The 15,965-nt window shown below is 38.9% G+C and overlaps 2 protein-coding genes across 2 annotated transcripts in view; one reads left to right on the top strand and one right to left on the bottom strand.

Annotated features, from left to right (window-relative positions):
- PRKD3 (protein kinase D3) overlaps positions 1 to 2,965 on the top strand; it is a 61,047-nt gene extending 58,082 nt beyond the window's left edge. Inside the window, exon 19 of the mRNA XM_079792739.1 lies at positions 395 to 2,965. Coding sequence (XP_079648865.1) covers positions 395 to 568 — 174 coding nt within the window. The 3' untranslated portion in view covers positions 569 to 2,965. The remainder of the gene's footprint in view (positions 1 to 394) is intronic.
- Positions 531 to 15,945, bottom strand: NDUFAF7 (NADH:ubiquinone oxidoreductase complex assembly factor 7). The gene is made up of 11 exons (XM_079792740.1): positions 15,790 to 15,945; positions 15,333 to 15,496; positions 13,782 to 13,862; positions 12,740 to 12,850; positions 10,863 to 11,076; positions 10,653 to 10,711; positions 9,822 to 9,932; positions 7,450 to 7,593; positions 6,239 to 6,412; positions 5,457 to 5,748; positions 531 to 656 (listed from the first exon to the last, which is right to left on the bottom strand). The coding sequence occupies exons 1-10, from the start codon at positions 15,842 to 15,844 to the stop codon at positions 5,533 to 5,535; spliced, it is 1,329 nt and encodes a 442-aa protein (XP_079648866.1). The 5' UTR covers positions 15,845 to 15,945; the 3' UTR covers positions 531 to 656; positions 5,457 to 5,532.
- Positions 15,946 to 15,965: the final 20 nt, after the last annotated feature.

The raw sequence follows: 15,965 nt of genomic DNA, 5'->3' as shown, positions 1-15,965 counted from the left end.
AGGCCGAAAGCTTGGCTTCCTCCATCGCCTGGGGCAACTCAAGCCTCCTGCTCTCTCCAGCTCTGTGGCTGCCACCATTTTTGTTGGGATTTATTTATCTTCTATAATTAAAACTTTGTAGCCTTGCGCGGAGGCCTGGGCCCGCCAGGGCAGGCAGAAAGCTTGGCTTCCTTCATTGCTAGGGAAACCCAAGCCTCCTGCTCTCTCTGTGGCTGCAGCCATCTTGGTTGGGTTAATTTGCATACTCGCTCCTAATTGGCTGGTGTGTGTGGCTTATGGGTATAGCAGGTATGGTCAATTTGCATATTACTCTTTTATTACATAGGATGGTGCTAAAAATAAAGGTTGACGGATTTTGTTTCTTTTATAGTTCATAGTCACTTTATTTTTTTAGGACTATCAGACTTGGCTTGACCTTAGAGAATTTGAAACTCGCATTGGTGAACGTTACATCACACATGAAAGTGATGATGCCCGCTGGGAAATACATGCGTACACACACAACCTTGTATACCCAAAGCACTTCATCATGGCTCCCAATCCAGACGACATGGAAGAAGATCCTTAATTATCAATGAGCTAACTTCAATAAGGAAAGATTTCATTTTATGGACTGATATTTTGCTGCACAACTGTTGTTCTTTGGAGGTTGTCATCTGCAGGGATGCAAAGACATGAGGAAATGGGATAAGGAATCAGTGACACCAATACTGTAGTTCATAATGAGTAGGTACAAGAGGGAAACAGTGATAAAGACACATAATGACACCAGGATGAAGCTTTTCATAAATTTTTAGAGCATAAGAAATAACTGGGGTTTTTTGTATTTTTTTTCCTAATCCTTCACTTTAGTACAATAGTGGCACTTAATTTATCTTCCCTTTCCTGTTCTTATATTATTTTCAAGAAAGGGGACAGATAGGCAAGCTAGGATCCAGTTATTACATAGCTTGACCAAATCATACAAGAGTTATAAGGTTGATTACTAAACAATTAAATGTAAAGAGCTATCAGAGAGGCTGCTGGCATATGATTTCCTATGAAGACTTTAAACATTTGTTTAACTGACCCTAGAGGGATTGAGGTTTTTTTTTATATCTGCCTAAAAAAGAAACGCTGGACTATTTTACCTTTCTTTTTTAGGTCAATCAGGACTCCAAAACAGTGATCTCTAACTGTTTGGGAGTTGAAACTCTGAATATGCTCTCTACAACATAAAAATTAAGTTGTCACCTTTTGTTATAATAGCCTCTAAGATAATTTTGGACAACTGATGCTACAAAACCAGGAACTGCTGATCTGAGTGATGAGTTACTATGTATGTCTTCTCATAGCTCAACTCTGCTGCTAATTATGTTCCCACTGACACCACTATGATGCCACAATTAGATTCCAGCATTCAATGGGTATAGATCTAAACTATAATTATATAATTTATCTTAACACAGGGTTGACTAATTTGAGGGAGGAAATTAAATATATACTAAAAGTAACACCAGTGCAGGGTCAGTTAAAACTATAGGAAAGAATAGCAAACAATGTCCTTTTTTTTCTTCCCTTAGCTTATTGGAAGGCTGTACAGATGTCTAGAATGTTTTTAAATCAGTTATTTTAAACAGTTTGTATTGAGCATAAAACCCTTAGAAGGGTAGGGCTATATGACCAGCAGAGCAAATGGAAGGATAAGTATTTTTAAAACATTTCAGCTCCAGCAGCCAGCTAAATAAGTTTTTTTCTGCTCAGATACGTGATTTAAGAGATTAGACTTCATAGCTTTTAAAAGTTACTAATAGATTTCCCCCAAAAAATTTAATATCTGGGACTTACAAAATCTATGGCTTTTTGTTTCTTCATTCTTCAGTAAACTTTTTTTTTCCCCTCCAAAAAGAGCAAAAGATTTGGAATTAGAAGATTGGGTTTAAGTCTTACAAAGTATTGGCTCCCTTTATTAGTTATTTTGATCTGGCCAGGTGACAATTTGTCTGAGCCTCGAGTTCCTCAACCTACAAAATGAAGATCATAATTCTTGCCTCTACCTTCCTCACGGTGTTTTAAAGATGTTATATATGAACATAGTCAATAAGCTAAAAACTATACAAGTGTTGATTGTCACTACCCACTGAACTAGAGGTAGCAAAGGAAAAGATTGTTCCTCTTTTAACAAAGAGTCAGAGAACTTTTCACAATCTTTGAGTAGTAGCAAACATGCACTGTTGCTATGTTTTGAGCTCTTTAGATGTTACCTTACACTCACAACAGTCATGAGCTGAGTGCATAATGAACCCCATCTCACAAACAAGGAAATGGAGGCACAGGGAGATTAACTAGTTGCTGACGTTCACACAGTTAGTATTTGAACCCAGACAGTGTGGCTCTCGAGTCCCTTCTGACCGTTTTGTTATACTGCTTCCCCAGAAAGGGCTCCGGGAGACAGTCCACGTCCCTCAGGATTTCATTCTCTCAGGAATTTGAAAACTCAAATTCTACAAAACCTTTTACAAATGTGTTTTCCCTAGGATAGATGACTTCCCCAATTTCTCCAAAGTCTGTTTATATCAGTGTGCTAAAAAGGAGTCAGTAGGCATCCTATTATGGTTTTACTACATAAGGTGAAAATTAACTGGAATGGTGTTTGCTATACTTATATAATCAAACGTTACAAGCCATGGAATTATTGCACTCTTTTTGTTGTTGAATGCCTAAGAAGTTTTCTAAATTTGTAAAGGCACTGTCAGATAATTTGGAGTTGAGTAATTACTCCAGATACTGTATAACCTGCATAACCTTTTTTTTGGTCTTGAAATCAGTTGTGTTTGTATAAAAAATAATTGTGAGAAACATTTGATAATGTACAAAGTAGTCTATAATGACACTGTTCAGTACATTTTTATATTTTTTGTTACATCCCACTTTTTGTAAATATCCTCAAAAAAGCTTAATAATAAAATGTATTTCCATATCACCATACTTTTCCATGTGAAAACCTGAGCCTATCTCTAGTCGAGATATCCAAAAAAAATTTTATTTGGTTGTGTTATTTCCCCAGGCTTTGGTAAGAGAACTATTTTGGAAATAGTATTTGTAAATGGAACTAATGCTATATTTAAGAATAATGATTTTTTTAACTGGCTAAAATAAATAACTCATTATTATAATTTGATATGCAATTTGAGGTAATTAGAGGTCTCATTTCTTGGAATTAAAGTCTGAATAATTGTAACTATAAATTTTTTAGGCACTACCTTTAAATCATCCACTATTGCCGCTGACAGAAGGCTTTAACTTATACCTAATACCAAGTGAATTTCCTAGGTTTTAAGATAGAAGGCATTGCCTGACTCTCCTATTAAATGGTCATTTCGGTTGTTTCCAGTTTTCCACAGGCTTTCTTACCTTCTAAAAATTGTCCCAACCAAGACTTTGAGGGGAAAAGAATCATGGAAATAGAATAAGGGTGGCTAAGAATGGCCCAAGGCTGGACAGTATGAAAAAATAAGGCCTCCATGTTCTTTTACTTTAGAGTGACACACAGAACGCTAACTCAGTTAAGCCAAAGAAGCAATAAAAAGCAACAGTTCATCACTGCCAGTGAACTCCAATATAGTTCAAGACACATGGCTAATATCCTTTTCCTTTAATCTCACTTGTAAATTTGTGTTGCTAAAATAGCACTTCTTCAGAAAGTCCATGTGTCTGGTATTAATATAAAAGTTCTGTGAACTAAAACATGAGAACTTAATAAAACTAAAACTTGACATTTATCTGAAAATAAGGGAGAATTAGCTCAATTTGGAAACTTATACCTCCTAGGTAGTCTACATTTAACTCACATTGTAAATACATGTTTACTGGTTTTATTGTGATTTTTAAACTTTTTAAAATCTAATTTTATTTTTAATTATAAAATTCTCAGAAGCCTGTGGTAAAAAATCCAAATACTTCAAAAGAGAACAAAGAAAAATGCTCTTTCCACCTCTAAAACCCTCTTCTAGATTGCGAAGTTTAATAGTGATTATTGGACATCCTTTCCTTCTTATATACAAGTAAGTATCACAGAACAGAAAACCAATCTGTACTAAAATATTCCTGTGGAATTATAAGCATTTCTTTAAATGTAGCTTTTCTTCAACAAAAATGGAATCATAACTATAAAACATTTTGCACCCTACTCTTTCCACTTACTAAGTCTTAGAGATATTTCCATGTCCGAACATACCACTCTACATGATTTAAAAACATATACTAGTAGATGGTTCTATTTAATCAGTCCCCTGTAAATGGCCATTTAGGTTGTTTCCAGTTTTCCAATCAGTGTTCATGATTATTTTTTAAAATAAAGTAAAAATATAGCAACTAGCTTTATTTACTAAAAGAAACCCAGTTTCACACATAAGAAAGCATATTTGTTCCCAGAGTTAAAATAACTTTAAAAGATTAACATTTAGCCCTAGCCGGTTTGCCTCAGTGGATAGAGTATCGGCCTGCAGACTGAAGGGTCCCGGGTTCAATTCCAGTCAAGGGCACATGCCTGGTTTGCAGGCTCGATCCCCAGTGGGGTACGTGCAGAAGGCAGCCAATCAATGATTCTCTCTTATCATTGATGTTTCTATCTACCTCTCTGAAATCAATAAAAAATTTTTCAAAAAATAAAATAACTTTAAAAGATTAGTGTTTAGCCCTAGCCGGTTTGGCCCAGTGGATAAGCCTCAGCCCATAAACTGAAGGGTCCCAGGATTCTTGTCAAGGGCACGTACCTCGGTTGCAGGCTCGATTCCTGGCCTGGTTGGGGCACATGCAGGAGGCAACCAATCAACGTCTCTCTCTCACATTGATGTTTCCCTCTCTCCTCCCTTCCAATCTCTCCAAAAATAAATGGAAAAATATCCTTGGGTGAGGATTAACAAGGGAAAAAAAAAAGATCAACGTTTAGTTGTATCTATCTATAAATAAAAGGCTAAGCGACCGTCCGACCATCTAACCGGGAGCTATGACGCGCAATGACCACCTGGGGGCAGACGCTCAATGCAGGAGCTGCCAAGCTGTGGTGACTTGGCAGCGGCAGTTCTCATGTTACATACCCTGGAACCAGAGAGGAGGGAGCCTGGTTCCGGGGTGCGTCACCCGAGAACCACCCTCGCAATCCAGGACCCCTCGGGGGATGTCAGAGAGCCAGTTTTGGCCTGATCACCACAGGCCAGACCGAGGGACCCCCACCTGCCGGAGGAACCCCACTCACTCCCCAGGTGCCCTTTGAGCCGCAGCGCTGCTCCAGGTGCAGCCGGCCGGGGAGGGACCCCAGGAGGTTGGCTCCAGGGTGTGTGCGGCCCCTCTCACCCAGTCCCACCCCACCGGCCACCTTTTAATTAAGATGTGCACAAATCTGTGCACCAGGGCATTAGTTGTATATAAGATGGGCTGTTTTTATTGGCTGTGAAGAAATAAAATCCTTAATTTACCTGTGATATATGAAATTCATTTCCTTTATTTTAGTTTCTTAGGTAGACTTGGGGACTAAAAGTCCAAACTGAAATATCACTGCCAAGTAAGTTCACTAAATCCAGCCACGGGTGATGGAGAAGGTTTTGACTGATTTGCATTTATCTCATGGCTTCTACCATGAAGTCTCTGATGAGGCAGCAAGGCAAAAAAGTTAAATCGTTCTCCCATCTTCTTAGGATTCATTAGCATATCATACCCCTGAAGTAACTGCTGCCTCAGTGATGGCTCAGCGGATTTATCTAAAAGAACCTGAAAAGAAAATAACTTCTTGGTAAAAAACAGAAGAAAGGATTTCCAGTTATATGTAGTAATAATGACTATTAGCTATTCAATAAAGCAGTGTTTAAAATGTTATTTCTGCCTCAAAATCATGGGGTAGTTATTAAAAACATAGGTTGCTATGACACAAACCTATGAATTTGTATGTTTAACAAATGTTCCCAGATGGTCTCATCTACACTGAAAGGTAAAAATGTCCCCAGAACAGTTATAACATTCATACTCATAATTGCGGTTGAGTTTCCTTAGTGAACATGAACACTACTTGAAAATCTTAATTCCACCTCATATGGAGATGCATGAAACGAAGGCTGCTCCGCCCCATGCCACCTGGTTAAACTAAATCCTACGCTGCTGAAGACTGGCTAACTACAAGAACATTTAGGCCAGGTAAATTTTTAACTATTTGTTGGAAATACTGTGAATTTACAATATTTAATATACGGAAATAAACCATTACCTTTAGCCGGACATCAATGCCCATATTTTTTAAAAACGTTTGTTGTTTTATTGGACCCAGGGAAGCCACTGTTCCCTGTGCCATTCTGCGCAAATAACTGAAGTCCACGTCGGCTGTTAGGTCGGCTGTTCCTGGGGCAATTAAGACATCATGAAGCTTGTGGCCACAAAACCCCTTGAACATAATTTTTAAAATGATAAGTTTTTGTCCTTTTATGCTATTATCAAGATTAAAGAAGTGCTATTTTAGTACAATTTATATAACAACCATTGAAAATATGGCTTAAGTCAGTGGTTTACACACTGTTAATGCAGTAGCACCATTTTCTATGTGGAAAACCCAATATAAAGCAGAGTGTTGGAGTGCCTGAAGATGCTGCTATCCTTCACAGTTAACATTTTCATGACTGCCCGTGAATAGAGGAGATCTCATTAATCCTCTGGACGAATCCACGTTACCAGAACCTTGATGTTGTTTTACAAAGTCTAACCATCAACCAGGTGCCTCAAAACCACCTGAGACTATGTTACTAGACTCTATCCAGACCTAGTGAATCAGAATCCTGGAGGTAAGGCTAGGAAATCAGCATTTCTAATACACTAACTAGGTTTTACTTAGATGCAATAAAGTTAAAAATTGAGAACCAGAGACTTAGAAAATGACTAATAGCATCTAGTTAAATATATTTCAATTAAAGTAAATTGAACATAACTGATCATATTCAAATAATTTAAGAATGGATGTTTAGGGAGAATAAAATACATCTGGAGAAAAAAAAATATTGCAAATCTTATAGGAAAAGTTTGAATCATTACAGTAGCTAGATCAAATCTGCAAAGAAGTACCAAATTATTTCTTTAAATGAAGGAGGGGTAGAATATTAAAAAACTTCAGGCAAAATTTTCCATTTGTATATGTAGATGCTTACTAGGATCTATGCAGACCTAGGTTCTGCAACTTAAGGAAGAATGTAGACAATTCACACCCTGTTCAAAGGAAAGTTGGACAGTGGAGTTAGGCTTAGGAATAAGATCTAGAGTTAAGAGTAATTATAATGTGAATATTAATTATAAAATAATGTAATACAACATTGTGAAGCACTATAGAAACCAAAGATGAAGATCTTAAATGAGCTTCAAAACTAACAATTGGTAACTAAGTAAATCATACCAATTAAATTCTGACAAGTCGTGTTACTGAATGATACATACTCTGAAGGTATCTGTCTTAGTCCCATCATGACCGTAATCAGCAATCAGGGCAGCACCTCCAGTAAGAGCAATGCGTTGAGAAAGTTCCTGAATAATAACACCAGCCTCAGGACACACTTCCACATGATCCCTTGTCTCATCATGCTGGTAAGGAACAGTTGAAAGAAAACGCATCATTCAAAAGAACTGATTCCTGTTTTTCAGGTTTTCTGTATTTGCAGGTTTTGCTACTTTGAGTATTTCGTATTTACAACAAAAATAAATTTGTTCTCAATATGAACATGTTCTGTACACTCAACTTTTCACAAGTCATCCTCTTCGTTATACAAAACTCCTTGGTTCTTTGATGCCACCACTAAGCTTACAAAGATCCTACCTAATAAAAGGGTAACATGTAAATTACCATCACTCCGCTACGCCCACGATTGGGCCAGCGGGAGGCGCAGGGGGCGGGACTCAGGGTGGCCGGGGTAGCCAATTGGGCCAGCAGGACGCTGAGCTCACGGCAGCGCGAGCTTAGCGTCTGCGCATGGCTGTGCTGCAGAACAGAAGGGGCCTCTGGGGCAGCAAGCTCACGTCCCACCGCGGACCATCAAAAGCGGGGGAGCTGGGTGCCTGTCTGCTCCGGCACCAGGCCTTTCAGAAGCCTCCGCCGAGCCGGAGGCTTCTGAAAGGCCTGGTACACCAGCGGACAGGCACCCAGCTCCCCCGCGATCGAAAGCAAAAGTGTGTAGGGGACCCTACACGTGCATGATTCAATCATGCACTGGGCCTCTAGTATTTCTATAAACAAGTATATGATGATGCCTCTGTTGGGGCTACAGGTCCCAATGATAAGCTCTATATCTAGAAACTTCAGCTTATGAACTAGTGCCAATGCACCCGGGGCCTTTATTTCCCAAGATGTTCAGGTAGTAACAAAGGGTCCTCAATAAGTGCTTATTAGCTTAAAAAGTGAAATGACAAAATTAATACTCATTAGCTTGACTAGTATATATGAAATTTCACTAATTCCTGAGATAATGAAAATTTCTTTTTTTTCATTAGTAAAACATACACTAATTCTTGCCCCTCCTAACACCCTATTAGAAATGAAGTATCGACCCTGATGTTTCTGCCTGTAATGGCACAGGTCTAATAGGTACGAAGTCAGAAAAACTAGCTTATGAGTCTCAGCTCTTCCTACTGCTTACTAGAAATAAGTTACTCAACCTCTTGGAGTCCTCTTCCTCATTACGTTATGTACCAGACCTTTTGTGAGGATTACATGAAACAATAAACCACTTACCTCCCCCTGCTACTTTTTTTCTTTTGCTTTGTTCTTTTTTCTTGTTTATTTCGATTTTTTGTTTTGACCCCAGTGCTATTAAATAAGTTATTGTGATTTAATTATGAAAACCACGAGGTTAGTTACCTCAGGCTAAGCTGACACAGCTCAGTGTACTACAATGACATTCTTACTATCTCAGCCTGCTCTCCAAGATGACAGACTCTATTATCATTCGCCCCATTCAAATGAGAGGAAAATCATCACTCTCTCTCTCATAAGTGAATACTACTTAAGTCAAGAATTAAAAAGAATCACAACTCCCAGTGCCAGGAACTTGGCTCTTAGTAGCTTTATGAATTTGTTTCCACTCAGGTAAAATTAAGTAGCCAGAAAATGAAAAAATAGAAATGTTTACAAGCATTTAGGCTGATATTTTCACTTATGCTTTTAAAAAAAAAAACCACAAAATTTATAGATTCATGTTTAAAAAATATTGTGCTTTTAAAACTGATAACTTCTGAGTTAGAAGGTCTTAGCTAGAGCCCAAACATTGCTGGGAAGTACAGGATTTTTTGAACCTTTAAGCATAACCCTAAGATGAGTTCCTGTGATTATTCCTTAGAGTCAAGAGAAAACAGTAGTAAAATACCATTCTGGCGATCTAGAATCAGAGAAAAAAGGCACTCTCTTCCTAGCATTAGAGTTGTTTGAGAGTTAAGTGAGAAAATACAGAGTAATACATACAAAGTACTCAATAAATACTGTCATTGTTGTTACTTTACACTGTATTACATTTGTTTTCACAGGCGTCGAACCCTTCAGGTCAAGAGACAATATTGTCAACATTTGACAGGTCAACGGAGAAGGTACAAGACAAGTGCTTATTAACTTTACCTGTGATTGCATAACAGTGAAGGTCACATAGCTAAGAAATGATTTTAACCCATTCTCCCGACTAGAGCCTCTGCACTGTTTTGTTAATAAAAAGCACCTCACTGGTTGCAAGCATCTACTTCCCCCTATAAAGGAACTCTAAAATAGTAACTCAGAAAATAAGACTTGGTTGGTAACGAACTAAGAAGAAAAATAAACTTATTCCTACTTGTATGAAGGCTTCTGCTGGGGTGGCACGAGGCGCCAAAACAAACCTCAGTTTATCAGAAACTTGTGGATCAATATCAATGAGTACTTCTCGCCATCCTTGTGGGGTTTTCTAAACACAAAATAACACATAAAGACAAATTTTTGCAAGTTTGTTCTCAAAACTGTCACCAGCAAAAAGTACTATTGGTTTTCTCCTCTTAGCACAAAACATAGATAAGTAATATTTACAGACCACTTTACCACTTAAAATTAATTCATGGCTTTACTTCATTTCTTCTAAATACTGAGTAGACTGATAGACACAAACTATTAATGTTGTTTAGATCAGAGGTGGAGCTGTGGAAGATGAAATAAGCAGCCTGGAAAGTGCCCCAAAATGGAAGACAGACTTAGGAACACCAATCAGAAGCTTTTGCTAATAAGTTGCTATATAATACAGACTCTTAGCCTTAGAAGTTATCAGTACACACATTACTACCAAATCTTAAATCTTCTCATAGAAAGAATAAAGATAAATTCTAATCTTTGAAATTTAAAAATATTTGCTAAAAGTAATCTTTATTGTAGTATAGCCATTTAGCATCTTACATTCTCATGCATCTTTATCTCAGGAGAATTAAGAATTCTTTAATAATTATCCTATGAGAATTAAGAATTCTACTTAATATTTCATTTTTGCTTTTCAATTATTTATATTCATGAGAAATTCCAATATCGTTAACTTCAAGTAATGTTTATATACTGAATAATTAAATACCGCAAATATTTATTCTTATAACACAAGGCCCTTTGTTATTCAATTATAAACATGTCCTTTTTTCCATCATACCTGGAACTTATGCACAGGAAGGACGTCAAAAAATTCATGTGCAACATAAAAGCTGTACTCTATTTAAAAGTGGAAGAAGAAAAAAATGTTTAAGCATTTTTAAGATAACGAATTGCTTCTTCTAAACATTAACAAAAAAATGCCTAATTCTTTCACTACCGTGAGGGGTTGTGATCAAAATTCTCTCATTAGTCTATGGAAAATCATTACCTTTTGGAACATCCTGCAGATCTCGGTACCAGGAAATTGGAATCCCAGACTTAGTAACACCTTTCATGTATACTGGGGATCCAGCATTTCGCTCTAATGGGACCTTCTCTTCAGTCAGAGTTAATGCTTGAATCTCACTTAATTTTTGGCTCACCTCTACTAGATGTATTGAAATGTCACAGTTTTTCAGCACAGATCCAAGCTGACTAAACACCTAAATAAAAAAAGAAGAAAAATTGGCAAAATACAATGTGCTAAATTTCAGTTTTCTAACCACTGACCTCAATAATTTGCTCATTATAGTACAATTTGTTCCAGAGAAATTTGTTCCTTACACAGCCACTCTCCAGCAGTCTATAAGAATCATAGCCTATTAGAGTTATTAAACATAGTGTATATAAAAAAGGAACAGCCCTGACCGGTTTGGCTCAGTGGATAGAGCATTGACCTGCAGACTGAAGGGTCCCAGGTTCGATTCCGGTCAAGGGCATGTATCTTGGTTGCAGGCACATCCCCAGTAGGGAGAGTACAGGAGGCAGCTGATTGATGTTTCTCTCTCATCAATGTTTCTAACTCTCTATCCCTCTCCCCTCCTATCTGTAAAATATCAATTAAAAATGTATTAAAAAATAAAAAGGAAAAGTATAGAACTGGGTTTCTTAATGATAAAATTTAGAATTGTGTTTAACAAATGAAAGTAAAATATTTCCCCATCTTCACCAACACTTGGTGTTGTCAGACTTACCATTTCTGAGGCTATAGTGCTATCATACATATATTTTTTTATCCTCACCCGAGGATATGCTTATTGATTTTAGAGAGAGGAGGGAGGAGAGAGGTAGAGACAGACATACAGACATTGATATGAGAGAGAAACATCAATTGGTGCCTCCTGTACACATCCCAACTAGGATTGAACCTGAAACGTAGGCATGTGTCCTAACTCGGAATCGAACCCATGACCTTTTGGTGTACAGGACAAAGCTCCAACCAAATGAGCCACACCAACCAGGACTGTCACATCAATTTATTTTTTTTTAATATATTTTATTGATTTTTTTACAGAGAGGAAGGGAGAGGGATAGAGAGTTAGAAACATCAATGAGAGAGAAACATCGATCAGCTGCCTCCTGCACACCCCCTACTGGGGATGTGCCTGCAACCAAGGTACATGCCCTTGACCGGAATCGAACCCGGGACCCTTCAGTCCGCAGGCCGATGCTCTATCCACTGAGCCAAACCGGTCAGGGCTGTCTCATCAATTTAAACTAATTTTCCTGACTACCAATGAGTCTGAGCATCTTTCTGTTAGTATTGGCCATTTGGGTTTTCTGTTTCACGATGGGCCTGTTCACATATTCCACCTGGTTTTCCTATTGAGTTATCTTTCACCTCATTGATTTAGAAGACTACTAGTTTTTTGTTGGTTATATGGTTGCAAAGAACTTCTCTAACATATGGTTTGTCTCACCACTCTCTTTATGGTGTCTGTGAAGAACAAAAACTTAGTAGTTTATTTAAAGAACAAAAAGCTCTTAATTTTAATGTAGTGGAAATTATTAACATTTTCCTTTTATGGGTTGTGCTTGATATATAATTTAAAAACTTCTTTCCTACTCAGAAGACAAATATGATCTCCCATAATGTCTTCTAAATGTTCTATACTTGTAGCTTTCACATTCGCCCCACCCCCATATTTTAACCATAAAACAGACAATAACTAATCACTCACTGTATTATTCTGCCATATTTTAGTTAAGAAATATGAGATTAAGGAAATAGGACTGAAAGCCTAGAAAATCAACAAAGTTTGCCAACTCAGTCAAAAGTAGTAAGAATCACATACATGAGACTTTAAGACACTCTTTTATACCTACCCTCAAAATATCTCCTGCAAGGGTACCCCGACCTGGACCCAGTTCCACCAGCTGGAAAGTTGCACTTTTCCCAGTGGCCATCCATTCACTAATAAACCATATCCCTAGCAGCTGTGACAAGAAAAAACTTACATTAAAGTATTATAAAGTATCAAAGTATATCACAACATAAAACTCCATGCAAATACATACTTTATGCCAGAAAGCAAAATGTTTGCAAACAATCATATGTATTTAATATGTCCACATAGTTGCACACACAGGAAAATTCACTGGGACCATGTTACAACACATACTAGTTAGGAAGCTTTAATAACTGGAGAAAGTAGTTCAAAGTTACCCTCCGCTATAAAAGGTCCCATGACACAGGTAGGACTATCATAGAAAGGTACTAGTATTTGAAAGCAAATAGACATATATAATTATGTATATAACTATGCCAGTTCTTGATATCATTTCAATAATTACATGGCTCTTACACATAAGCAATATATTTTTTAATACCTGAATTCTACTTCCTCTTGTATACAATTTCTTAGTTCCAAATTGATCAAAGGTTATTATATGGAAATAAATAAACTAGAATTCCTAAAAAGAATCCAAAGTTTCTTAAAGGAAGACTTCTACTGTAACTATGGCCAAATTATAGTTGGGGGCTTTAGAGCTCATTTTGATTCCAGTAATTCCTTCTGGGGTACAGTCTACCTCTTTGCTCACCCTTGCTTTTCTCTCTCTTCCTTCTCCCATTCTCTTTTCATCTGGTTCACTTCCTTACCTCCATCTCTTTTCCTTCTCTTTACTTTTGTTCCCCTTATTTCTACATTCCCTTTTCTATGTAAAGTACAAACTTTTCATTGCCCATTATACCATTTCCTTTCCTCTGTTACCTTTCTATTCCCTCAATATTTACTACTAAAAAACTACAACTTTTGAGGAATCACAAAAACAAAGCTGTAAAACACTATTACATAGAATAAGGCAACTTGATCTGCTTTCAAATGTTTGTGATACTAGTTTCTTTTATAGTTTAGATTGATATTACCTCCCCAAAGATCTGACTTATTTCAGGTGAAGTAATGAAATCTCCTTTTTCTCCTAGCATGTCACGGTGCACATAATATCCCTAAGTAAAAAGAGAAAATGGAAAAAACAATTTTCAAGTAAGGCTATTTTTAAGACACCCCTCCAAAACCATACATAATGTATACAATGAAATAAACAATTACATAGTAAGAAAGTTCTCTCTTCTAAATAATCAAGATAATCACAGTATCTTTACCTAAATTTTAGAAAGTGACAGTCATTTTGCAGAACTGGTAGAAAAGCACCCTCCTTCTCTCTCCCTGCTCCTAAAACCCTGCCTATCCTTCCAGCCTCCTCCCCAAAATTCTCACACTTTCTGCTTCAAATTAACCCTGCCTGGTGGCCATGGCATTTCTTGACCTGGGTGCTGGTTCCATGGAGCGTTCATTTTGGGAACATTCATCAATCCTTCCTTCATAAGTAAGCATTTCAGGTGTATTTTTGGTGTGTGTTATGAACCCGTCTGGTAGTATAATGAAGCTGGTGGACCCCTTCAGAGAATGTTTTTAAATGCACAGGACATAAAACACATAGGGTTACCAAAGAAAGTAAATGAAAAAGACTTATCAAATATGTAAAAATAAATGTGTGCTACAGTAATATATGTGCTTCTTGATAAAAGTATTAAAAAAAAATATCGAGCCAAAGGCCTAATAAGTAAAGTTCTGGAGCACAGATGAGCAAATGTTTTGAGATCACTCTGTTGTGATGTGACACTATCAGCAATTTACACTGATGCTAATTAAAGTCACAGGTATTACTGATGCTACTGGTTGTTGCCTATGCTCCTAGTTAGAAAATGCTAAATTTCAGTTAGAACTCACATAACTGCCTTGCCTAAACCCCTGGACAGTGGGCCACTCCACATCCAACAACAGGCCAACCCAACCCCAGAATTCCACAGAACTCGTATTTCCACTCAGCAAAAGGTGGAACACTCTAAAATAAAAGGACTACTGGCTTTCACCAACTGCCTTAGCGGAGCAGACAAGGAAATACAGGCCAGAGAGCTGTGACCATGTTTCATCCTAGAACAGTCAAGCCCCAGACCTTCCATTCTCAGGAAAAAAATCCACAATATGCTCTATTTCCAGTCGTCGATTTCCACTCAGAGTCCTGTAAACTTCACATATCGGACTGAGCTCTTATCTTTCCCTACCCTTCTACATTCCCTTTTCCCAGGGAAAGGACTCCACCATCTACCATCAGCCCAGATAGAAGAGTCATCCGTCCCTCATCTCATAAATCCAATGGGTTACACTGTCTCCTGAACACCTGTGGAATTTGTCACCTGTATAATGAATGGCACTGCCGCTCACTTGATCCAGCCCTGACCAACTAACATCCACGTATCGGCCCTCAGGTCCCGTGGGGTGGCTCTTCCCCTGGAAGGGAGCCCGGCGGTCGGGACTGAAGACGCTCGGGCTCCGGTCTACGCGCACCCCTCCAGGCTCACACCTCGCAAAGCGGCTCGGGCGGGCCTGGTCCTCGGGCTCCCCGACCCACATACCTGGGCTGGGTTGGTCAAAACCTCCTTCATGTACTCGGCCACAGTGATGGGGCCAGTAGCCTTGATTTTGTACACAAGATGCTGCAGCATCGGAGTCACCGGGTTGTTTTCTACCGGCTCTTTCCCGGAGCTGAAGTATTTTCCTCTCCAAAGGCAGGGAATGACTGCGAAAAACACATTATTCAACGGGGCCCATTAAAAATCTTAGTATTTACACGTGCACAGCAGCCTGAGCGCTTTCAAAGTGGCTTCGTTAACCCCTAACCATGCCCGAAGCGGAGAAAGAGGACTCCTGTCCGCTGCACGCTCACCAGGCGCAGGCACACACTGTGCCCACGACCCCACCGTCGGAGGCTGGACTCCCGTCCCGCCCGGAGCGCCCCCGGCGTCCGCAACTGAGCAGAGCACCCCACCCGAGTCCCAAGGCAACCGGGGCTCGCGCGGGGCGAACACTTACCGGCTCGCGCTGCAGCGCGCAACGACCTGGCGCCGGCGTTGGCGAGGACAATCATGCCGAAGGAGCCCAGCAGCCGCGAGCCGCCCGGGAGTCGGGATCGTGGTCATTTCCGGGAGCGAACTCGGTCCTGCCGGAAGTGCGTCACCGGACCAACCGGAAGGAACCCAATCACGGGT

The sequence above is a fragment of the Cnephaeus nilssonii genome (assembly GCF_951640355.1).
Source record: "Cnephaeus nilssonii genome assembly, chromosome: 15".
NCBI lineage: Eukaryota > Metazoa > Chordata > Mammalia > Chiroptera > Vespertilionidae > Cnephaeus > Cnephaeus nilssonii.
Note: the sequence above shows the minus strand (reverse complement) of the source record. Positions and strands in the feature narration are given on the sequence as shown.